This window comes from Styela clava, chromosome 1, assembly GCF_964204865.1.
Source record: "Styela clava chromosome 1, kaStyClav1.hap1.2, whole genome shotgun sequence".
Classification (NCBI taxonomy): Eukaryota; Metazoa; Chordata; class Ascidiacea; order Stolidobranchia; family Styelidae; genus Styela; species Styela clava.
Genome location: NC_135250.1, coordinates 17,215,462 through 17,241,084, shown reverse-complemented (window position 1 = coordinate 17,241,084; position 25,623 = coordinate 17,215,462). Strand labels below are relative to the sequence as shown.

Below are 25,623 nucleotides of genomic sequence, written 5' to 3'. Positions count from 1 at the left end.
GTGCTACTGCAAATCATGCTCTTCATACTCCTGAAGCTTTTGAAGCGGTTTCATATGGAGTATCCTACCGAAAATAAACAAATTGAAAAAAGCCTGTTACATTTTAATAGCATGATTGGAGAACAGTTATTCCATTGTTTGTTGTGTGCCAATTCTTCCATACACTCCACGAAAAGCATCTATTACTTGATTTTTATTTTAGAATATATTCTATGTTTTTTATATTCGGAAAATAATATTTTCGAATGGATTTGAAACAGTGAATTATTTGGTTATGACTGTGGCCACCAAAATATATAATTGACTTTTCAATTCATGTCTTTGACTGATTGCGGAACAAAAGTTTAGCACATGTATGACCTGTAGTCTGGTGTATATAGGGCAGGGGTCTGCAAACTTTTGTCGCTTGTGGGTCAAAATTGGCAGGTCGCACATATTTTTAGAAAGTTGAAAACCGAACGAAAGATACTTTTCATAATAAAAATCAAGCAGTGATACATCTCTCGAATAGAATATTGATTTATTTCCTCATTGCATTGCATCTCAAAAAATTGTTGCCATATGTCTAATTATAATTAAATTATAGGCTCATTAACCAAGTAATTGTTAATTTTATACTTATAGATTGTAATAGATTTGATTATATTATAATTTAGTCGGCACGTGTCTCACAGTAAATTCTGTTACGTAAGTAATATAATCGTCAAAGCAGCTGTTTTGTTACTATTATTTAGTGAAGCGTCGCGGGCTGGATTATATTACTCCGTGAGCCGGATCCGGCCCGCGGGCCGTAGTTTGCCGACCCCTGATATAGAGTAACATGATTCTTTTCATTAAACAGATAAAAATGATCTAGTGCAAAGATTAGAAACAACAAAAGAGAACGCTGACAAGATATTGCATGATGCTGATAATGTAATACAAAGATTGTCTCATGTTGCTAAAGATAGTGCTGAAGAGGTAATGAATAAAATTTCATTACAATTTTTCTAATAGTCTATCAGCAATACAGTACCGCATCTTTCATTGGAAGGTTCAATTTTTTATTAGCGGTTTCCATGGCGCTTGACCTTTTTGACGCGACAATTTGTTATGATTATACAAATGTGTTGACCCTGAGTTCTCTAATCTCTAACCTGCAATGCAGGCATTGAAACTGAACATGAGCCCACAAATTTTTTACAAATTTTTTCTAAATACTGTTATTGTATGTTGAATTTGATTTAATGTTCAAATAAAAGACTACAATATTGACATCATTTTCATGGAATCTGTATAAATTTTTTTTTCTGTGAAGATTTTAATGGTGAAATATGAAAATAAACGGTTACGTATGTTTAGAAAAGGAATTTATGTATTCTATCTTTGTTTTAAAATAGATTCAGAAATTAATCTGTGGTATGACATAGTGACTAAGCACATTGTTCTCATTATGTTGGTGCCACAGTCAAGGGGTCTAAATCCACTACTACCATTGAGTGGTAAATCCAGTAGGCTTATGCGGAATCAATAGATACCACTTTTTGCTATTACCTATTAGCTCTTTATGTGGGAAGTGTGATTGATTGCTTTTTAGAGTCTGGTTTAGATTGAAATTATGAAATAAGAGTTAGTGATGTTAGATTATGAATAAAAAAAATCACTTTTTTTCAGCTGAGCCTTCGGGTATCATCAGCTCGTCAGATCATGCAACAATTATCTCAAATGAGAGACAATCTCGGAACTTTGGTTGAGGAAGCAAGTTCTACTTTGGATACCGTCAGTATGCAGACAAAACCTCTGTTGTGGGTCATTAAGTAGTTTGCTAGTTACTTTTTTAAATGCTTAAAAAAAAATTAACATTTATAACTATTACTAAGAATGTCCATAATGAATTTGAATCGATACGGCGTTAGCAGGGGTGTAGTCAGGGGGGATTTACAGGGGTCTTAACCCAGTGGCGCAACCAGCGGGGTGGTAACGGGGGTCGGTTCCCTCCGTTTGAAATTCGTTTTTTTATTATTATTGTTCTACGTTCAAACAACGTCGTTCTACGGTCATAATAATCCGGTGAAAACTACTTTTTTCCAGTGCTTTATCACCTCGACGTAATTTAACACCGCCCACTTCAATCATATCTTTTTGCTGTGAGTTACGTAACAATCACTATTCCCGCGTATATGTTTGTATTCGAAAATGAGATATGTTACCTCAAAAAAGTAGAAATCGCGCGCTGTCGATGCGAATTGAAAGCGACAATAGCATAGTGCTATCTCTCTCTCTCTCTCTCTTGGGACGAATACTCTCGTGCTTGATCATCTTGATGCAATGTAACGCCGCCCGTCTTCATGTTATAATAATGCAGTAGAAACTCGTAGAAAAATATTGCTTCGATTGACCTAAGATTTCCTACATATGAAAGGCCAAAAACCCAAAATGCCGTACACATCCTACCGCCCCCGTCCACGTTCTGATTTAAAAACATTTAACAATTATTTCATTTTTTATCGCAATCGAAAGCCGACATGTGTGGCATGGCAATACCTAACAGTCGTCGTGAAAGGTTTTTAATAAACTCTGACTTGAAGTGCTTAGAAGACGTCGAGGACGTTTTTGGTTGAAATTTTTTTACATTTGTTATCGTATATTTCAATTTAGTCAAGATATGTTGTGCGCCTCGGCAATAAACTAAGAGCAAATCCTGCACCAATTAATTGTTTTCATCCTCAGTTTCGATAGTTATCGAACTTACCGGGAAATTTTTTAATTACTTGCAATCTATAAAATAGCTTCTAAATATTATTTGGTTTCTATCGGAGATTTTATCGTTATCCCGACGGCGTTGATAACAATATCGTTCATTTTAAGTTGGAGGTATTGGTTTATAATCAAAAAATTATAACACATAACATGAAAAATTTAAATCAACGCCGACTCGAAAAGTAAAACACGTTTTTCCATCTTTATTATTCATTATTGGCAGACGGAAATTTGGGAATCGGGTTTAACTAATTTGATTATGATGATGATGGTAAACAAAAGTACACAAACATACCATACCATTCTCAGTTTTTTGTCGTTATTTCTCTGTCCTTTCTTCTTTCTATGTGCATATTAAGACCATAAAACAACGTGTTTTATTTTTGAACTCTGCGCTGATTTGAATATTTCATGTCGGCTGTTATGTATTTTTGTTTGTAAATGAATACCGCTAACTTAAACTGAACGATGTTGTCATCAACGCCGGATGCCGTCGAAATCCGCGATAGATATTAAATACTATTAAAGAGATATTTTATACGCGCTAAATTACAAGAAATGAAATAATTTCCTGTTATGTTCGGTCACCATCGAAACTGAGGATGAAAACAACTAATTAAGACACAATTTGCAGAGGACGCCTGAACCATCTCGACTAGGTTAAAATACACGATAAGAAAATATTTTCAATCAAAAATGTCTTCGAAGTCTTATAAGTTCTTCAAGCCGGCGTTTATCGAAATTCTTTCATGTCAGCTGTAATATATTGCCGAACCACACATGGATGACGACGCTAGGGTATTTGCGACTTATTCGGGATTATTATAAACACGAAACCACCTAGTTGCATTGTGTAAATTCCGGTCGGACCCCCCCCGTTGAAAATGGCCTGGTTTGCGCCACTGTCTTAACCTGCATTTCACATTTTTAATACCAGTTTATACAATGCACTATGACCTCAATGTAATTTGACACAGCAATACTTTTAATCATGTTTAGAATATGCACATAACTGTTAGTTGCTGTTGATAATGACAATACATATAGATAGAGCTATTTGGAACATGTTCTCATGCATTGTCTATGGCTCTATGCCGATTGACACGCACTATGTCACAATGTCCAGAATCAAATATTAGACAAAATAAATTTAAATGCATGGCTAATTATTAAAGAATTTCCAATTGTGGTGGCTTAGAAAGAATATGGCTTTTAAACATATATCACAGAAAGATATTTATTATTCGGTTGACAAAAACCTTCAATAACGATTGTCGCATCAGCGAAAGAAATGAATGTTGATTTCAATCTGAATAGAAAGAGCGATGCATGCACTCAGAAACACTAAAGAAATATATTCAACCCCGTCGCCGAAGATTCTTACCACTTATTGTAAGCGGGCACAGGAGCTATAAATTTTTAGAAAATGGATCAGTATTTTGAGACGCACTCAATTTAGTTGCTTACATTGTTTGTTTATTTTTTATACTCATGAGTTTTGGACACTGTCTTAATTTAATTTTGTTCTCATTGTAGTCATGAACGCTTTCAAAAAAAAAAATTTGTTTGTTTCATTGCTCGAATCAGTATATCATATTGTATAGCCGCATGCTGTCTGAGAGCAGGGCATTGAAAATTGAATCACCCTACATTTGTCTCGAATCACCTGCATTACCGATGGATTACAAATTTTGAATATACATTGACTTCTACTATAGTTAAAAATATATCTACTGCTTCTTATATATTTCGATTCATATTAATTTGGTCCTTTCCTTGAACTTTCAATATTTAGTAAACTATTTCAATGCTTTCAATTTATTGATTTATTGAAACTTGAAATTTACATTCAGGAAAACTGATCTCATGCCGTCATCAAGAGATTGTGCTCATTTTCTTCACAGCGTTGATTTGAGATCTTATTTGAGTTCTAATACTGATGTTAGTGCAAGGGGATATGAGTGCGTAAAAACAATTTTTTCATTCGGTAGTTATTGTTCCGAAGTCTCATTTTCGTTGTTATATCACATCAAATCATTTTGAACATACAGAGGTCATCATAATTTAATCATTAGCCCATTGGTTCTAGATGTGTGATCAATGCCAAGAAACGATACTCAAATTATTTGGAAAAGATAGCTTTTTGTCCAGAGCCTTGTTTGTATCTTTGTATTGTAGCTGAATTGAAGATGAAATAGCTGAGGTTTTGGAAATTTGTTGAGCTTAAAATAGTTAAATAAATAAATGTTCCATTATAAAAATTTTGACCTGCATTTGTCAACACTGATTTTACTGAAATACTATTATCTGATCATTTTATTATGAATCCAGTGAAACTCTAATTTTTCTATTTTAAGAATATGGCAAGAAAGAATGTTGTTGTTCGAACATTTTTCTGGCTAATGCATGTGTGAATGTTAAATAAACTTTTCAACATGGTTATTGGGTAATTCCCTAAAGTCAATTTTACTCTTGCGCCCAAAATTTAAATCACAATAAAATGTATTTCTCAAAATTGTTTTCCAAATTTTTATTTAAATTTTTATTCAAACTGAATTCTTTGAAGATTCTGCAAATTTATGTTAATATTTCATTAAAAATATACATTATGAAGAATTCTAAAATATTCGTTACTATTTCCAGCTTCACCGAAGAACTTCCATCACTAGGATTAAAAACCACATCAGGATCTGAGGAACCATATTGTGATGCCCCGACCTCTCCTGCTCAGTATAATGTTGATCATTTAAAATCGGTCATAAACAGAGATAGTTATATGAAGTATGATGAGGAATATGGAATGGAAATTGTGAGTTTTTCTTTTGTATTCTTCATACTCTAATTCAGTGTTCTTCAACCGGGTATACGGTATACCCAAGTATATACCGTATCATAAGTAGGGTATACAAATGAGAAATGTTATACAAAGAGTGTACAGCCTAAGTCAGCAATTCTAAACTCTCATAAAATATTCAATTGGAGACAACAATGCAAACACGGCGCACATGAAATATAAAATGTCATGTAGCAAAGAACCGACTTGAGCTCATTGTTACATTACCAATTTTATAGATAATGCAGGCGTGTGTCTGGGTTTATAATTTCGGCTGCCATACACTTGGCTTGTTTACGCTGAACATTATTCCCGTTGACGCTGGGGCCATCAGTCCAGCTTACACCGTTAATCATGAAATTGCAGTATCGTCAGTTTTTTTTTTCACAATCCGTGCTAAATATTTAGTGTTTATTTAGGCCTTGAATAAACATTGGTATTTGTAAGGTGTACAGAGTTCTTGAAAAATTGTAAAAGGTATACAACGGTAAAAAGGGTTGAAGAACACTGCTTTAAATGGTTGCAAGAATAATATTTGTGTATTGCTTGCTATAGACTAGGCTATAAACATACGCTATACTGTTTCTTTACTCTGGTTGTAAGTAAAGGGGTCCTAGAGTAAAATCTATTGATCTTAAGTTTTGAAATGTCACTTTCTAAATTGAAATTGAAAAGATAATTTTGATATTTCCATTATTGAAAAAAAATGTAGCCAAACCAAAAATGGTGTTGTAAGGAAAAGAGAAATAAATGAGAAACTCTGGTTGTAAGTAAAGGGGTCCTAGAGTAAAATCTTATGATCTTAAGTTTTGAAATGTCCCTTTCTAAATTGAAATTGGAAAGATAATTTTGATATTTTCATTATTGAAAAAAAAATGTAGCCAAACCAAAAATGGTGTTGTAAGGAAAAGAGAAATAAATGAGAATGTTCTCTAACCTTCATCATTTTTTTGTTCAAGCTTCTGAAACAAACAATATCTTCTGATGAAGAAATTTCAACAATTGTTCAACAATTGTCCAAAGGAATAAAGCAACATCCTACATCATGGAAGCTTGCTTTTTTGTCTTCTTATTATTGGAGACTTAAAGGGAGAGCGAAAGAAGTAATACTCATCATGCTTTATGTCATTTCCTATTTGAATTACCTGTTATCTGCCCATGTTTAGAACTTGACTAAAACCATTAAATCTGTTTAAATTGACTTGTTATTTGAGACATTCAGCCTAGCTGTGATCGTTCATGTGCGCAAAAACCAGATGTAGTATTGAATTGATGATATGTGCAAATATTGTGAAATGTTTTCTTGCTATGATTTTAAAATTTTCTCTTAAATATTTGGCGCTTTGTATTACAGATATTGATTGCGTTGTAAATTTGGGAATCTTTTATTTAGTTTGATAGTTATGTGTATGTGACATTAATATCATATAAATTGTTACACTTGTATTGAGGGAAGGGGTGAAAATTTTCTTTGTATCAATATTACAATTTTCATTTTAGGCAATAGATTGTCTTAGGTTGTCATTGTCCACTGCACCATTGGAGATGAGAGATGTAGTTTTGCTTGGACTGGCAAATGTATTTGCACAGCTATCACAATGGAAAGATGCAATTCATGTAACAAACCAGGCAATTCTACTGTATCCTGACTACTTTCTATACCATTTCACAAAAGCAAACATTTTAGCTGCCATGGTAACTACTTTTCTTCCCCAATTATAAACCAACCAAAAGCCTATTTCAATATCGTGTCATAAAAATTCTATGCTTTCATGTTGTTGATTCTATCAAATTACTACAAAATGTTATTTCAGTGTAGAATTGAGTTCACAAAGAACATAACAATGATATTATTTTTTCATAAACTATTTCAATCAGTTAGTCATGAGTAAGTCGTACATTAATTACCCAGTCGCTTATACATGTAGTAAAGGGGGTCTAACTTTATTACTTGCAAAAATTTACTGAAACTTTGTGCGTTTCAGGGTGATATTCGCTCATCAATTCCAGTCTTCAAGCGAACGCTCGACCTTCAGCCAACATTAGAGATTGCGAAGAGGAGAATACAAGCAGCTATATGTGAAGATCTCAGAGCTGGACCTACTGGTGTTCATTGAATTTAAGTTTTTTTACTGCTTTGTGCTTTTTGGAAAGTTTAAAATTAAACAGTTTTATATTATAACCAAAATTTTCAGAAATAAATAAGTCGCATGGCTATTGTTGTATGTGCCAGTCTTAATGACTCTGATGAAATTTCCATATGGGATATCAGTTTGATCTAATTGTGGTGTTGTAGTGATTGGCAGAATAATTTAAACTGTTCTTGACGCCCACATGTTTATTTAGTTGGTTGGAAACCACTCCATTAGGCTATTGCCACACACCCCCTTATTAGAAAATTATCTATCTCTCATGCAGGGCCAGATTATGCCTATTAGTGGCCCTAAGCACTGGCCTTGATGCGCTATATATCCATGGGAAGTAATAATAATGAAACTAGTGTTCCATGTTATCTCAAATTGAATATATAAGCAGTTTCAGTATTCATTACTGATTGAGGGCCAAATTAGGATTAATTTACATGATATTTTTTGGCAATCTCGCTTTTACAGATGGGAGAATTTTAAGATGATAATTGGGAAAGAATAATAAGCAGAAAGTTATTTTAACCAGGCTAATATCGAGGTCTGACCAACTCTAGTCATTTCATTGAACACTATTTTGTGAGATTCCATAGACAAATAATGCCAAATATTTTGCTGTAACTATTACATCTGGTAATAGCCCTTTCCAAATCCCGATGTCCAAATTCATGTTTGTTAAAATCACGGAGTTTCGGTTTTGTATCTATAAACGTCAAGACGGTGCCAATGTGGGAATGACGTCCGGTGATCGGTAATTGTCTTGTGCAGACAGGACCAAGCCAATGAGCGCTTTTTTATCTGAACTTCGTACCTCAGGCTCGCGCCAAGTAACTCCTCATTTGGAGGGACGTTTTTGCCTTCATTTTAGTAAAAACACTACTCTATTTTCAAGCGTTGGCCATGTGACAGCAGTGAAGAACCGCAGAGCTTACTTAGAGACGCACGATCCATTTTTTTTTAGTTAGGTCCGAGTCCCGACTTAGACGGACTCGGTTGTCCTTTGACCACCGCACCATGCCTGCTCACGCTACAAGTAATAAAATTAGTCAAACATAACAATTCATCATACAATGAGTGTAAAAAAGGTGACCGAAATAAACTGGGAGGATAATATATGTCACGAGAGAATATAATACGAAGCGACATTACAAAACCAAACACGATAAAAGATACCGAAAATCAGTGGCGGCGAGTGGTCATTTTGACAACCGGGGCAAGCTACTGCGGGACCAAGTACCCCCATCTACGGGGACAGGATGAGCGCTGTAAGTTCTCCCATCATTTTATGAGTATAAAAACCATTCCATCGGTAACAACCAATCGGCAAAAGCGACAATTTTTAACGATAAGAAAGTGTCTTTAAAACCGGTCCAAGTCAAGGGATTAATAAATATAGACATAGTTTATTTTGAAACCTCTTTCAAAAGGAAAGGCAATATTTACCCAGATAAATACAATGACATATTAACAGAAACTTCGGGAAAGCAGACAAAACCTAAAATAAGGTTTAAAACGTTACTATGAAGAAAGGAAAGAAATGCAAAGATAAGGACATGCGTCGCTCACTCATAGATATATATGCTGCTAGACTTCTACTGCTTGAACATATATGCAACACGCCGCGGTTTCTTGGAAGCAAAATGCTCAATAACGCGCTGATTAAAGTCATGCCTCCCAGAAATAACGTCTCTGTGAATGGATAAAACAGCCAAGGAATTTAATCTATCTTGCTTCATTGTGTTTCTGAGATACGTTTTAATACGCTTCAGCGTGCTGAATGTTCGCTCTGCGTCGGCGGAAGAAATAGGCGTCGTCAAAATGATGTCCAGAAATTTTGCAGACGCCGCAAAGGTAGTTACTAGAGTGTTCCCTATGAGGAACCAATAGAGCGCGCAAGTTGATGTGATGTTCAAAAAAGTTTGATTGGTGTATATACATCGCAATTCATTTTCCAATTTACCCACGTTTATCATGGGGTAAAATTTGGAGACAGTAGCCAACAAATGGATGGGAAATTGACGTGCAAATTTTTTTGGGTTCATCTAAGAGAACGCGGCAAGGTGTTCAGTGCGCAGACGATCGCCTATTTGATTCACCAGAATGTCACAGCATTCCTTTGCAGACAAAATCAAACGCTGCGTTGTTTGCCCGCGGCGTAAAGAAGCACTCCATGTGTCGTCGTATTTTATTGTTTCCCGGATACGAGATACAGCATCGCAGAAGTCTGAAATACACGACTGCACAGACGCTCCATCCATTAGCCTTGACTGCAATGCGTCGTATAATACATCCACGTGATAGAATATTGTGGAGAAAAAATGAAAACTCACCATCTTCTAGCAGACGCTTTAGACCTGCCGCCTCCCTCACAGAGCGTTCGTCCCAAACCGGAGAGCTCTGAATGCCATTGACACACTCAATGAGCTCAGACCTAATTTCGGACACGCCCTGCACCACGCGTGATTGGAAGTTTCAACGTGTTGGTGCACAAGCTGGGAGACGGCGGCTACATATCTGGCGAAGGAGGTCAGAGCGCTTCGGCGAAACGAAAAAAAATGAAGAAAACCCCGGAACATTTGCAAAAAATATACGGACGAGAGGGGTATCAAGACACATATTTTTAATAACGAGGTTAAATTGGTGTGCATAACCATGTAAAAAATGCGCATGAGGAAAATCTTCTTTTATATAAACTTGAACACCATGTTTCGACCCACTCATGACTGCCGCGCCGTCATAAGTTTGAGCTATCAATTTTGACTTCGCGTTGTAAGGCTGTAACACTTCTTTCAGTACAGCCGATATCCCGCAAGCCGTGCGATCAACGATTGGTACAAAGCTGTGAAATCTCTCGGTAGGTTTACCATCTTTCACAAACCGAAAAATCACAGCCAGTTGGGAAACGCACGTGATGTCAGTTGTCTCGTCAGACTGAATCGAAAGGAACTGGCAATTCTCAATTTCCAGAGCCAAATGTTGTAAATAAATTTTATACATTGAGTCGAGCAAATCATTTTGGATATCCTTAGATGTCCCCTTCGAAACAGTTGCGGCATCAAGATGATCTCTCAATACTGTATCTAGGGATGCGGTGTATTCCACCATATCCAAAAATACCCCTCTATTAGAAGAGCCAGCCCGTTCATCGTGCCCACGGAGGGACAGCTCGTGACAACCAATGAACTTCAAAACATCTATCAATCGACCGAGAACATGGCGGTTTTTCTCGACGTTTTGGTTGTGCCGACGAATAGAAACCGCGCGTCCTTCATCCAACTGTGCTGCAATATTAACATTTCCGAATGTTCGGTATTTTACTGCATTGTCCAGATGCTCCATAGAAGATTGATGATCCCTGGCACGCTCGGAAAGATGTTTAAGATCTCTAAAACCAAATTTACACCAACGTGAGTCAGGGGCGGTAGCAAAAAGTAGGCAATAAAAACAAAAAAGTGCATTTTTGTCCTCGCTGTAACACAACCATTCGTGTTTTTTATACCAAGTTTCTGCGCAGAATGTACGCCGACGCTTTCCTCCGTCATGGGATTGTTCCAGTGAACAATTTTTTGGTTGATAAGGCCCAAGACGTTGTACCTCCAATTTTTGTTCCAGCGGCAGCTGCGAAAACGGAGTGCGAAGTAGTGCATCAACCTTATTCATTATGAGGTCTAAGGCTAAGAAATGCGAAGCCGGAAAGAAGTGAGGAGCTCAAAAGGAATGTGGAAAATCGAAAGCAAATGGACTAAAGGTCTCTAACTGATTCAAATAGCGAAACAAGCGACAAAAACGAAGGCGAGGAAACTATCAACTCTTCAAGCAACCAACGAACGAGAAGGAATGCGTGAATATGTCAACACGGTGTTGTAAGAAACGTCGGCATTGTGTCGTCATAATTTCGGGGCTAGCCCCGATGATTTAGTAAAAAAAACAGAAAACAAACGAGACAAACGCGGCGAGTGGAAGATAAAAGAGAGAATACGATATACAATGAGCAACCGGGGCAAAATCGGCGTCGCCCCGTCGACGTTCGGCGAAGGCTGCGAGCGAAAAATGAACCATGTCGGGAGAATATGGCTAGTGTAAACAGTCTGTGCAACCGATATTGAGGTATTTTTCGAATATTTTTTATTATACCGAAAAAACAACCGGGGCATTGCCCCGGTTGGCCCTATTGACGCGCCGCCACTGTGATATATCAAAGTAGAAGTTGCACATCGAACACTGGAAGTTTCGTCACATAAATCACATCCAATTTTGGGATCAGTTTACTGAAATACTTCTCTTGCAGGAGTGCGACCATACTATCTCGAACCGTGAACAATTTCGAACGAAACCAGTGCAAGATCACGCTAAATTGCTCTGGAACCATTGGGACTCAACAAGCTTACCTTATAACTTATTACGTCAAACTGCAGTTAACCAGATAATTTTACCCGGTTAACGGCTAATCAGTTTTCCCCCTAAAATTCCCAGCCCTATTAACCGATTTCTGACGTCAATTGTTTAATTTAATTCTCCAATCAACCAAAACAATATGTCCTGATACACCTTTAACTCATTTATAAAGACTAAATTCATAAACGAAATTTATTTGAGAGTGTGCCCAAGAAGAAATGCTTTAATAAATGACAATGATACATACAAATGTGAGAAATGAGTCTGAAATAGGGTCACTCACTAGTGCATTAAAAGCAGGAATTTTCATGATTCTGCTAAAAAAATCACTAAAGAGCACCCTTGGCTCAACCCGTCCCAATACTGCATTGAAAGGGAACACTTAAACCCAGGAGTGCTAATTAATGATGCTTGATGCCAAACAATAAAAACGAAACCATTTTTGGGTGTTTCTTACACAATTGGGTGTTTCTTACACAACGAGGCTCTGTACATGCATAATACTCAAAAGGATCGAGACTTAGGTAATTTAGAATAGCAAACTACTGGCCATCACACAAGCCTTGAATTTTGCAACATCTCCAATATGCTTAACCCACCACAGACAGATATTTGGCTTAAGCTCTAATCACAGATTTACTTATGAAAGAACTGCTCCCATTCCTGAGCATGGCAAAGAAAAACATAACTGGATAGGCAGAGTTTGTGCTGAGAAACGTTACGAAGTTGATGAAAGAAATTCTCTACCAAATGCAATTTCTGATAAAGCAAGGTCTCCACTCAATTTTTCTAATTGATTGCGTCCGTGATTGAAGCTACCACTTCTTGTTACTGTTTTTCATATTGCGAATACTATCACTTCTCCTCATATGTTCTAGAGTAAAGTGATTTTGTGGATGAAGTGAAGGCATTCCACTGAAATCTTCATCAAGTTTGTCCTGCATTTTATTATTGGATTTGTCTAGTGCTTTCGCTACACCAGCCAGATTAAAAGTATCATAATCACTATCATTTGCACCGTTAGTCAAGTTTATTGCAAGCACACTCCCAGCATTCAATTTGCTTGAAGAAGCAGCCAAATCTTTAACAGTACTGCTTCTTTCTGGATTTTTTGTCATTATACTCAAATTTCTGTAGTTTTTCAATGCATCAACTACAAACGGCGTAGTTTTAGGTGCTCTACTCAGAGAATAAATTGATTCACTCTCATCATCAGCCTGGCAAGTAGTGTCTGATTCAACATCACTTAAAATCATTGAATTGACATCATCATTAGTGTCTGTTACTGACATTGTTGATAAATTGTCATCTGTCATCATTGGAGGCTGTCTTCCAGGAATGACCATACCACGGCCAAATGAAATTTTTGGCTCGACTAAATGATACTTGGGACGATATCGAATATCTCTTGATCCGAACGCCGAGCTGAAACTACTAGAGTTCATTCTACTGATGTCTGCTAGTGTATTATTTTGCAAATTAAGTGGCAGATTAGAATCATATCTTTGAGCAGATGATGCACCCATAAATCGCCGCTTTGTCACACCGTCAACATGTATATCCTCTGGATTAATGATAGTATACTCAGGTGCTTGTCGGACTGGCAGGTGGCGTTCTGTAATTTCATAATTGAAAATTTTAGAAAAAGCATCACTCATCCAGAAACAACACTTCTTCACAGTAAGTAAAGAACAGTAAACACATTCAATTTCGTCATGATAATCACACTTTGTATTAGCTTCATAATCATACATAGTAGTAGATGATCCGTCTTCAATAATGTTGATTGAAGGAGATTGAATGCCGGCATGTTGGTACAAAGCTGAAGCCAAGCCTTCCCACTGATAAACCTTTGAAAGGCGATTTGATACTCCTGCGGCCTGTGCTAAATAATCCAAACAAAACAGGTTTTTCTTCAGTTCCGACAATTTAGAAAATAAAGGTGGATATATCCTCGTCAAATTATCATGATTTACGAACTCTAATAAATCTCTCCACAACTTCAGATAATCATTACGAGCAAGATCAAATCCAAAAACTGGTATGTTATGAGTACGCTCACTAAAAATTTTACTTTCAGCAGCAAGTCCCCTCTTTATGGGTCCAGGATCAATCATAGCATGCCATTCTCGTTTTATACCAGAACGTAAAGTGTAATCAACGCATGAAACTTCGCATGGTTGATATCCTTCCTCATTTGGGAACTCAAAAAATGATTGAAAAGAGATGATGTAAACATGTTCATCTAAAACTTGGTCTTTTGGGATTGACTGCCATTTATCTAACAATAGTTTTTTCTGTTCTTTCCTTTGATCTAATATCATTTTGTCCATGTCAATCCGATTCTCAAGAGGATTACCTGCAAGGCAGAAGACAAAATGTGAGTTTTGGGAATAACCATACCAAGGCTTGCAAGACGGAATTTAAGAAATAAGAAGCTAACAGGTTTAAAATAGTGAGAACCTTTTTAGTTTTACAAAGCATCAAGTGAGTACCCGTTAATTGAGGCAAATCTTAGAGAATTTGTTACACTGTGGGTGAGATAAAATAGGTTTACTGGTGTAATAAGCAGGGCCTAATTTTAATGACGAGAAATCAAAAAGTGACAAATTTATTTCATTTTCATTAAGATTTAATAAAAAAAAGATGGAATTAATGTGATGTGATGATGATTATTTTATTTTCAGTTTATAACCAAATAAGTTGAAGGTTGCAAATCATTAGTGATATTTTATCAGTTCATACACACGACTTAGATCAGATCTTAGATCCTTTGATGAATTGACTGATAGTTGCGGGTTCCTTCAAGTAAAATAAGCCAATACTGTACAAATGGTCAATAGAAGAATCATTTACTATCAATTCTACTTGAAGCAACTGCCTCAAATTTGAAAGATGATAACTCTCATCATAGATGATATTTCTTAGAACAAACACCAAATACATTGCAAATACTGTATCATGTTTCATTGAATCTGATCCAAGGAAAACTGAATTCAAAGTTGATAAAACCATTCATTCATATGAGCAAGATATTGTGTTACTCTGTAGTCTGATTTCTAGAGTTGCCCTTGATTCGTCATCATGTGGAATCTAATCAATGATCCTCAAAGTGGGCAATATCGCCCCTCTCGGGGGACGAAAAATCCAGACAGTGGGACAATTGCACACCCTTAACAGGTTTTGTTTATGTGCGAACAGTACCTAGGTATTTGTCGCACAAGTCCTTTCTTCCACTGGAAGGAGAGCATGGCAACAGAAGTCGACTTCGAGAGGCGTAATGATTCGGTTACTCATTTTATATCTGTCACAACAGACTGACTAATTGTATTTACTACTTATGGCAATAATTTGAAATATTCTCGAAAAAATTCTTTGAAAAAGACTAGATTACGTGAAAGAATGGGCTATTCAAAGTGACTCTACAGAACAATATTAGAAATGTTGTGATTTGCGATGTATTTTTACATTACCACTTTACCAGCAACATGTTTTGTATCATTACCCAAGCAGTCGCTTCATGTGGTTTAAACAAAATTGCACAAAAGTTACACATAAGACTCCGTTAGTAGATATAAAATACAGGACTGCAAGTCCACCATGCAATAACGTTTCATTGTGTTGTGTTGTAAATTGTTGTGCTGGTACAGTAGGTGCCCATACTATTTTCTGGTGCAGTAATTGAAGGACCCACTCAAGTTACTCAATGTAACACTGTAGATACATGGCAATATTGAGCACATTGTATGTGACTCTAGTCTCTACGGGATGTGACACTACAGGACATTTTCCTAATCTGGAACAGCAGCCTCTACAATCTCTTGAAAGTCTGGTAATATATAGTTACTTTAATATGTGAAGACATGTCCTACAGAACTGCAAACACTTTAGCTTTATTAATTTAGGTCCAGTGCATTTATTTAAAATGAAATAACTGTACCAGACAATCAATCACTCTGTGTTGAGCCATTAAAAAACATGTCAATTATATCTATATTTCTACACCTCGCACCACATTTTGTAAATCGCCAAACAGTCTGCCAATCACGGCTTCTGTTATTCGACTTTGTACTGCCAGCTGTTATTTGTTCTTACAGGTAATTCTTTTTAAAAAAAAACTTGATGGAAATCATAACCTGACCCATGCAAAGAAGCACTCCCTCACTATTTATGCCCAACATTGGTAATTAAAAAAAAACAGCAACTAGGAGATAAAGTAATTTATGGCTAACGAACACCATACTAGAACACACAGCTGTTAACCCATGAAGTATGGTGTCATATTCATCACACCATATTCACAGGTTATTGCATCCGTCCAGTTAATGTGTTGGGTTGTCCAGAATGATTGCTGCTGCTACCTAATGCCAAATCACGACTTAGTTGGGCAGAATAGCCAATTCCATGGCTGGGTATGCCTTGACTCGTTGAGCGGTAATGTGAAAAAAATTTTCAGTGCTAAAAAATCTTTTTTTGCCGGGCCAAGTAATCAGCCCAAAAATACGCTAATAGGAAGCAAAGCACTATTTCGCATTAAGGCGAAGATGAATAACTTAAGATAGGCCTACTCTTTGCATTTACATAACCTAGTGGATGATATGCACATTTGCTGGATCTCATCAACCATACTATCCCAAGCTGGATAATTCGACCATAATCTACTAATCCTGCAGATCTAAAAGTTGAACTTCAAGATCAGTTCATCGACTTGCACTGGTAGTTTGGTGCGAGCAATCTGGCATTTTTGATGAAGTAGAATCGTTGAATCTCTAACATCTTATTAATGGTAGAAAAGGTGTTTTCAGTCATGGCGCTAATACTATAAATTCGAAAATATTACCTTTTCATTAGCAAACAGGATTTGAGATTGCGCCTGACCAAAATGTCTCCAAATATTAATAAAATACTCGCCGAAGCTCATATGCCTCATTAAAAAACTATGATTAGTTTACTTGCTTCTTTATTCGCAATAAATTTGTTTGTAAATTCATGTTTAATTATATTGGTGAGGGAGGGACATATAATGTACCTAGTAGGGATGGGCCGAGATTCGGGTCCGGATTCGAGTCGAATCTACACATTTTTTGGACTCGGATTCGATTTCGAGTCCACGTCATTTTTACAGAGTCTATAATCAATTCTGTTTTTACTAATTTGCGCATATGTTAGTACTTTTACCTCTATAAATCTCAGTACAAACCCTAACTGGTAAAATTTGTTGTTAGATCTGTAACAATATTCCTCGTATGTATTATATGCACTCTTAATGAAAACGTCGACAGATATCTAGATATAATAACGCATGTTGAAAACTATTGATCGCTTATACCAATGATGTTGCGCCAGTTGCCTTCAAATTAACTATCCTTTTTGGTATACATGTGAACAATGAAATATGTGTTGGCGCAATTTTTTTGAGTTCTCGATTCACCCAAAAATGAAACATGCTCTGGATCAACCCAAGGGGTAATTTCATCAATATCTCTTCTAAATCAAGTTTATTATGTGCAATCTTTTCCCTAAAAAAAGGGAAATGGAAAGCAAGTAAAATATTAGAACTTTTACATGAACTACTAAATTGCAAGCAGATGTACCTCAATGTATTGACGAGTGGCATCTCTCTACCATTTGCGCACGCGACATAGTAAGTTTACAGCTAGAAGTATCTGGAATTATGGGGAAGCATTGCAGTCAGAAGCTTTTTATTTTTCATATTGACATGTACGAATTGCTAAATAGCCGCCCAGAATTACCAGAAGGTGATGGGCTGGAAATTGATCCAAGTTCACGTTTGTATTTTGGCTGCCAAAAAATAGGGAAAATATATTTATGAAATGATTCAATAGCTATCTGCAGAAGTATTAGGCAAAGAATATGAGCTACGAGTACGACGTATGTTTGTGAGCGCACGTTGCTGTAGCATGGTCAAAAACGGGTTTTTCTGCTTTTTCATTGTGACGCCACGGACTCGGAAGATTCGATTCGAGTCCTTGACCTATTACTCGGATTCGTCGAATCTCTGTAAAGCCGGACTCGTCCCAATCCCAAGTACTGTAAGAGTGCGACGGTACAAAAAACTTTGAGAACCACTGATCTAGACCACAATAGAGGGGAGTTTCATTCCGTTATTTTGACCTCATAAAATAGAAATAAAACTTTGTGAACTAAGTTAAATAAGCACTATTCCTTTACTGATATTCGATTATATGACGCTCATCTGACATAGTTCTTAAAGTGTGTAGATGGGTATAATCTTTTCCACGTTGTTCAGATGGGAATGCGCGAATATATATAAGAATTGCAAATATTGGTTTGCAATGCGATGAAATCCCATCTTGGCATTTCTGCCTCTCGCAAATGCTGCGTATACTTATATCGGGGAAGTTCTGTGGCGTGATTATCAAATGAAAAAAAAGTATTTTTTCTACTTCTCTACTACTATCAAACCTTGTGAAAACTATCAAATTTTGTGAAAAATTTTTTCCATGCAACCTTTTTTTAAAACATTCCCAACAACAACAACCACAATTAATTAATTCTGTTATTAAACTTCCGAAACAAACACATAAAATCATCAACAGATGCATATCACCAAGTAGATATTGCTGAATTGATCTTTATTTTACCATTTTTCATGTAATTCTTTTTGGTAAACCTGTTATCTATCGTAAATACAGCACATTTGACAATGTTGTAGTGTGAATGTTTCGGCTCACATTTTTGATATTTGTAGTTAGAGCTCTTGGGGCTCTGTCAAACAAAGTTACATACAAAATATTGGTTGTAAATTGCAAAACATGATCATGTTGTTGAAATAACTTGGCATTTTACCACCCGTATATCATTCATTGTTGAGAATATTAATGAAATCATAAAAGTTAAAAATCCGTTTTCGTGAAATTTTTGTTGTAGCTGAATTCCAGGGACAGCATGACAACAGGCAAGAGAAGCACGGTCGCCTCTTTTAGTTTATGACAAGGTTTCTCAAAAGGGGACCCCGTCCTCCTTGGAGGCCGCTGATCGTTATCTGGGAGCACGAACAAACAGATGGAAATGCGAATATATAATAACAATGTATTTTTATAGAAGAGAAGAAGCAAAAGTGTTGAGAGTCTTTGGTAGTTTGAAAAGCATTGGCATGGAACATAAGAATGAACTACATTCTTTCCCAGGGATATACTATAAAATGTAGCAATTTTCTCATTCTTGTTCTCGTGATATCATTATCTTTCACAGCGTCGTCGTGATCATCCCGCTGCATAACAATTCTCGCTAACAAATAATTGACTGTTCTCCACCGGGTGTATATCCACTTGAACCACTGGCGACTGCATTAGCAGGCTTGTATTGTTAATTGCAACAAAAACGGGTATTTTAAAATAGTACTCTTTATTTTACGCGTATGTTTCGACAGTATTTCCATATACTGTATATGGGTCGCGACCCAAAGCTGGGCTCAACAAATATCTAAAAAGTTATTGATTTTATTTCCTAGTAAATTTGGTGCTTGCGTAGTTTGTGCACCAAGGTTGCGCACAACCTGAACATAGTATTGTAACAGGTTATGGTTCAGGTTGTGCGTCATTATGATGCACAGGTTTGACAAAAAACACTAATACAAATATCGAGCCGTAAAAAAAATTGCTCAAGGCTGCAAACTCCACACCCATGTAGAAATGATGGGCAATGGCCCCAAGATGAATAATCACAAATAAAAAAAACTTTATGTCTGAAATCAAACTTGGGCCAAAAAGGGCCCCTTATCTGCCGGACTAATTAGGCTGATTGGGCTATTGCATTCATTGTTATTTTAATTTTACTCAATTCAAATTTATGCTGTAAGCAATGAGAGATTGTTTGCAATGTTTGAAAAAAATTTATGGGTAGGCTAGTACAAAACCGTTTGTCAAGATATCAGTGGCCTGTGAGCCATAAACTGTAAACTGACTATACACTGTTGTCAGGTTATGCTAGAAGAAATTGGCCCTACAGTCTGCAGGGCTATTTGAATATAGAAATATTTTTTCTTGAGATCCTGTTAAACAGTTAAAGAACAGAAGGAGGCAAAACATAGTTGCTTACTTTTCTGGTAGTTAGATACAACACCACACACAGACACACTTTCATACTGCTAGAATAATTCAGTTTACCTGTACAATCAAGGCGTCCAGGTCTGAAAGGTCTCTCAGACTTTGTTATTTTCCACTGCCGAGCTCTTTCTTCATAGGAAGATTTTTCTGCTTGAGTCAATTCTTTCCACATCCGATGAACATGAGGTACTGCTTCATGTTTTCCCCGGATGTTGATTCCTTTTTGGCGTAATTCAGGAATCATGTCATCCAAATAGAAACTGAATGCATTTTTCGGAGCTTGTTTCTTTTTAGGCATTTTATGTGTTGCACTACAGAACAGATTATTTGATTTTTATAGTCTAGACCAGGGCTACTCAACTATTTTCACCAAAGGTCCGTTTACAAAACTTCAAAATTACTGGGGTCCAGATATTACAGAAAATTTATTTCATCAAATAAACGAAACTTCAAATGCAATATTAAATTAAATACAAGAGCAATGAATGGCTCGCAAATATGGACACAAAAATATCGCACATCGGTACCAGTACGATAAGCTGTATAGCTGTGTATTTAAATTGTATCAAAATCATCTAAAACTATAAAACGATGCTTAGGCTGCCAAAATAAACAAGCAAAGCGGTCCTAATTTCATGGTCGAAAGGTCCGTATTCGGACCGCCAGTTGAGTAGCCCTGGTCTAGACTACCCGAAAACAGTGTAGGCTATTTGAGAAGTAAATTATAACGTTACCGACCAGCGGTTACGTGAACCACCCAACGACGGCGAGGAGTCCAGCAATCCTCTCGCACATAACCATCCCTGCATGGGATTGGAACCTGCGAACCCACGCAGAGTAATTAGAGATTCGGTGGCGAGCGTATTCCTAGCGCTTAGCCCGTTGAGCCACCCTAGCAGACATCTTTCAGCAGTAGGGCTGGGAATGGTTAACCAATTTTAGATGGTTAACGGTTACGATTTATTTTAACCGTCAACTGACATCTCAGGTACCGGTATTAATCATCTTTATATTGTACAATTCTTTCAAAAATGATTACGTCATCGCAAATTTATCTCATCGCTAACTGTATTGGTGAGGACCTAATAAATGGGAATAATAGTCTAATTGGAGTACCAAGATTGTTGATTATGAAAATTTGACAATAACTAATTATGAATCATTTTTCGGTCGAAATATATTGTTCACGATTTTGAAATAAAATCGTATAGACTATCAGTATGTATATTCAATGTCAACCAACAAGTGCGTAGTTGATGCAGTTTTTCTTTATATAGACTATCTCAAAGTAGAATTTGCACACCAAACACTTAAAATTTGTCACATACATGACATTTAATAACGGAATCGGGTTGCACTGAAATACTTCCATATGTCCTACTCACGCCACATATCTCTTGCAGCAGAGCGATCACGAAACTATCTCGATTCGTGAATAATTTTGAGCGATACCGGGATAAGGACATGCGAAATTGTTTTGTAACCATTGTGACGTACGGTAACAAGCTAAAATTATAAACTATTATGTGAAACGCCAAGCTGCGGTTAACCGGTTAATGTTACCCGGTTAACGGTTAAAATGTTTTCCCTGAAATTCCAAGCCCTACTCAGCAGACATCTCTCTCGTTTTTGAAAGCACCGATCGCCGTTGCCAGATTTCAGATTTCAATTGACCGATGCGAGAGTCTAAAAAGAGGCATCGATGGAAAATCAGCTGATGCATAATGCGTTGGGAAAATGATAATAAAATGTCGATATATCTGTATATATATAGCTATACTAATTTATCTAAAGAACAACGAATATAAGAATTAATATCTATTTTTACTATTTATTAAACATTTCGGATTTTTTTTAATCGTACACCCGATACATTTATAATTTTATTTATCAGCGGTGGCCTCCACCTTGTGCGACTGGAAACGAATATTATGACATCTGGTTTGACGTTTTAATGAATCCTCGAGTTTCCTAAAGCGTTTTTATATTCAACTTACTATCCAATCTATTTAGTGATTAACATACGTTTCTCGCGTGCAGGCTGTAACTAAAATTTCGCATTTCACGTAGTTTAAAAAAGATGCATGACATCATAATAAACTTTACATAGCCGTGAAAGGCATTTATTATGGTGCCATAATGAATTCAGGACGAATCGTTTGATCTCATCGTTGAAGAGGGGTCTCACGAATGGCGTAACCCAATGCTTACCAAACTGAGTTTTGAGACCCCGGGTGAAGTCGTGAAGATTTCCTGCGTCGCCTAACTTCCGTCGTGACTAAAATTTGAAATCTGGAAAGTAATATTAATGCTGGTCGGATATTATCAAATTGGAATGAGGGATAGTGTTATGAAAGTGATGATATTGAATATTTACACGTTCATGGCTTTTTAAGTATGTTACATTGGAATAAGTAGTTGACCTTGGTCTTAAACTGGTAGCTTTTTTTTTCATCAGCCCCGGAGTCAAAACCCTCTTATTTTCCGGTCGATTTTGATATTAGAATGAAATTTGAGAGGAGATGTTGCCAGGAGTTACATATATAACTGAGGAGTGTCTGACGCGATACGCTCCATTGGGGCAACTTGATTCGTTAACGCCCACTCCAGTTCCCAGCGTTTTGCTGCAGTTTCACCATAGTCTACCGGTATATGTTGGTCGCATCCTACTCACTCACGAGCTGTAGTTCTTATATAATCAATGGCTATGGCTAATAAAGGTAAATATGATTTGATGATAAAAATTATTAGATTTTGTGTACGTTGAACTCCTGTTTGCGCATGATTATACCCAACGACTAATATACCATGATGCGCAACTAAAGCCTTGACCAATGAGGAGTGTTTGACGCGATACGCTCCATTGGGGCAACTTGATTCGTTAACGCCCACTCCAGTTCCCAGCGTTTTGCTGCAGTTTCACCATAGTCTACCGGTATCTGTGAGAGGGGTTGGTAGCCTAAAAGTCTCATTGCGCGCAGCGCATTAGGAGCAGCGCATTACGCCCAGTGAGGCCGCATTAGGAGCAGCGCATTGCGCACAATGCGAGATCGCATTAGGAGCAGCGCATTGGGCACAGTGAGGTCGCATTAAGAGCAGCGCATTGGGCACAATGCATGGCGTATTAGGAGCAGCGCATTATGCACATTCAGGATTGACAATTTACCCATCCATTCTACCATTATTTATGGAATCTATAATGTCTAGAAACAATTGGAACTCGACTTGTAGCCTAAATAGTGTAGCGAATGTGCATTGTGTAAATGGATCATATGTATTTAACCCTTTCATACTGATAGTATGTTACATTTCACAAAATAGGCCAATTTATGATTCGCGACAGGGAGAAAGCCTACATTCTATATAGCCTTCTTTGTAAGCGACCAATTTGATGACCTATCGTTTCCTGCCACGCCGAGAGAGAGCTGAAATATATTGTGCTTTTGATTTATTCTGATTTTACTGCGTTAAAAGTTAAGTGTTTTTCAATTTATCTGTAGTCGGATTGAATTGTGCATTTTTCAATATAACAATTGGGATTCCATATATTGTGTGCTTATTAACGTCTGAAGGAATCAAGATTGGAGTCCCATTTCGTAACGAGTGTCAATTCAATAGCGCGGGAATCGAACTTTACATACATAGGGCCAATTTTCTCCTTGTTTAGCGAATGTACATTGTGTAACTATGGATTATAATGTTATTTGTCCCTTTTATATATATATACTAAGAAATACACGAATTATCCGATGTCGAAATTGACGATGAATAAATGGAAATTACTAGTAACTTCTCAGAAGCGAGCACCCAAGCTCAGCTTGACTCAAAAGTTTGACTTGTAACAAACCCAGTGGCGTAGCATCCACCCCCGCAACCCCCGCGGTCGCGGGAGGGCCCACACAATAAAAAAAGCGTTGTTTTAGCTTATGTCCGAGAGTTTTTATGGTCATTTCCACAAAATATTTTTGCGGGGGGGGGGGGGGGGGGGGGGGGGGCACGAGAGTCTTGCTACGCCACTCAACAAACCCTTCAATTTATCCCCACCCTATGCGGCAGTAAATCAAACTTTTCTCTGGTTGGTAAACCCGACGTAAACCCGTAGCAAGGTCATAGCAACGATTCACGCTTATCATGCAACTCGACTCGATCAAGGCGACTCGATTCGGACGGCCGTTGCGAATTGTATATAGTGTGTATCTCGCAATGTATCGCCTCGTTATTAATCGTCCTGTATTTTATTTCTTTCCTCTTATTATTATCCATTATAAAACGTGAGAAAAAACCTTAATATATGAAAAAATTCAAATATTATAAGACCAGGCAAATAAAAAATCGTGTAGTGTGAGCTTACTTTTTTGTATATTTACTTGTAATTACTTGTTATTGATTAATGATTGTATTGTTCTGTTCTTAGATATTATGAGTTCTTTTACTTCATACAGAATTTGATTCACGGTAAACTTCAATGGTTCAATAATCCGTCAAATCACTCATTATTCAATTTACAGGATTATTCTAACTTATTATTTTGCTTCAAAGTAATCTCTAACATCAATTTTACAATCTTAAACACCAAACCAAATTCAATGTAATTCTCAAGTATTAAATCCGCCATTTTATTTATTCTCAGTTCCTTCCTTTAAACATCAAAGCCGTTTTACATTCCTCTGTGTCCCTTCCTTTAGTTGTCGTCGCCATTTTATTTTACTATTTCGTTACAATTTCATTTTCAAAATGTTAAGCATTTCAAAGCAACACAAAGACCCCTTTAAAAAAATACTCGAATTTTATTTTTCTCGTAAACCGACGTAGATTCTCTCGTTTAACTAAGCCATTATTCACTATATCATGTCAATGTCTTTTATTAATTCGTGTTATTTTGTTTTTAGAATTTAATCTCTCGGCGGCCAGACTCCAAAATTTAAAAATACCAAGCTATTTTTTTTACTGTCGCTGCGGAGTTGTGTAGCGAATGTGAATTGTGTAACTATGGATCATATGTATTTAACCCTTTCATACTGATAGTATGTTACATTTCACAAAATAGACCACTTTATGATTCGCGACAGCGAGAAAGCCTACATTCTATATAGCCTTGTTTGTACGCGACCAATTTGATGACGGGAATCGAACTTTACATACATAGGGTCAATACTATGCCTATAATAGAATTCAAATTGACTTGGTACTCGACCGGTGATATGTCATTGTAATTTGATATTTATTTTCTGCCGTGGTTATTCAATAAAGTTTTGGTGATATGCAGCCCCATTTATTATTGGGCATTACACACGTCCTTTGAAAAGGGCTCTGAATAAGCATTTTTGTACATTTGATTTTCGCATATAAATTTGAGTATATACAGATTGCTGCTTTGATGGAATCGAAGACTTGGGAATTTTAGTCGTTATTAATCGAAGAA

General features: G+C 36.7%; 2 protein-coding genes across 9 annotated transcripts in view; one reads left to right on the top strand and one right to left on the bottom strand.

Moving 5' to 3' along the window:
• LOC120337368 (tetratricopeptide repeat protein 17-like) overlaps positions 1 to 7,797 on the top strand; it is a 52,185-nt gene extending 44,388 nt beyond the window's left edge. For all 8 annotated transcript variants that reach the window (XM_078110917.1, XM_078110937.1, XM_078110934.1 and 5 more), the window contains 7 exons: positions 842 to 960; positions 1,654 to 1,784; positions 4,593 to 4,700; positions 5,383 to 5,548; positions 6,532 to 6,675; positions 7,073 to 7,267; positions 7,558 to 7,797. In XM_078110917.1, coding sequence (XP_077967043.1) covers positions 842 to 960; positions 1,654 to 1,784; positions 4,593 to 4,700; positions 5,383 to 5,548; positions 6,532 to 6,675; positions 7,073 to 7,267; positions 7,558 to 7,689 — 995 coding nt within the window. In that variant the 3' untranslated portion in view covers positions 7,690 to 7,797. The remainder of the gene's footprint in view (positions 1 to 841; positions 961 to 1,653; positions 1,785 to 4,592; positions 4,701 to 5,382; positions 5,549 to 6,531; positions 6,676 to 7,072; positions 7,268 to 7,557) is intronic.
• A 4,492-nt stretch (positions 7,798 to 12,289) lies between these two features.
• On the bottom strand, positions 12,290 to 21,760 carry LOC120344788 (protein maelstrom homolog). The gene is made up of 2 exons (XM_039414099.2): positions 20,262 to 21,760; positions 12,290 to 14,470 (listed from the first exon to the last, which is right to left on the bottom strand). The coding sequence occupies exons 1-2, from the start codon at positions 20,497 to 20,499 to the stop codon at positions 12,927 to 12,929; spliced, it is 1,782 nt and encodes a 593-aa protein (XP_039270033.2). The 5' UTR covers positions 20,500 to 21,760; the 3' UTR covers positions 12,290 to 12,926.
• Between the last annotated feature and the right edge of the window lie 3,863 nt (positions 21,761 to 25,623).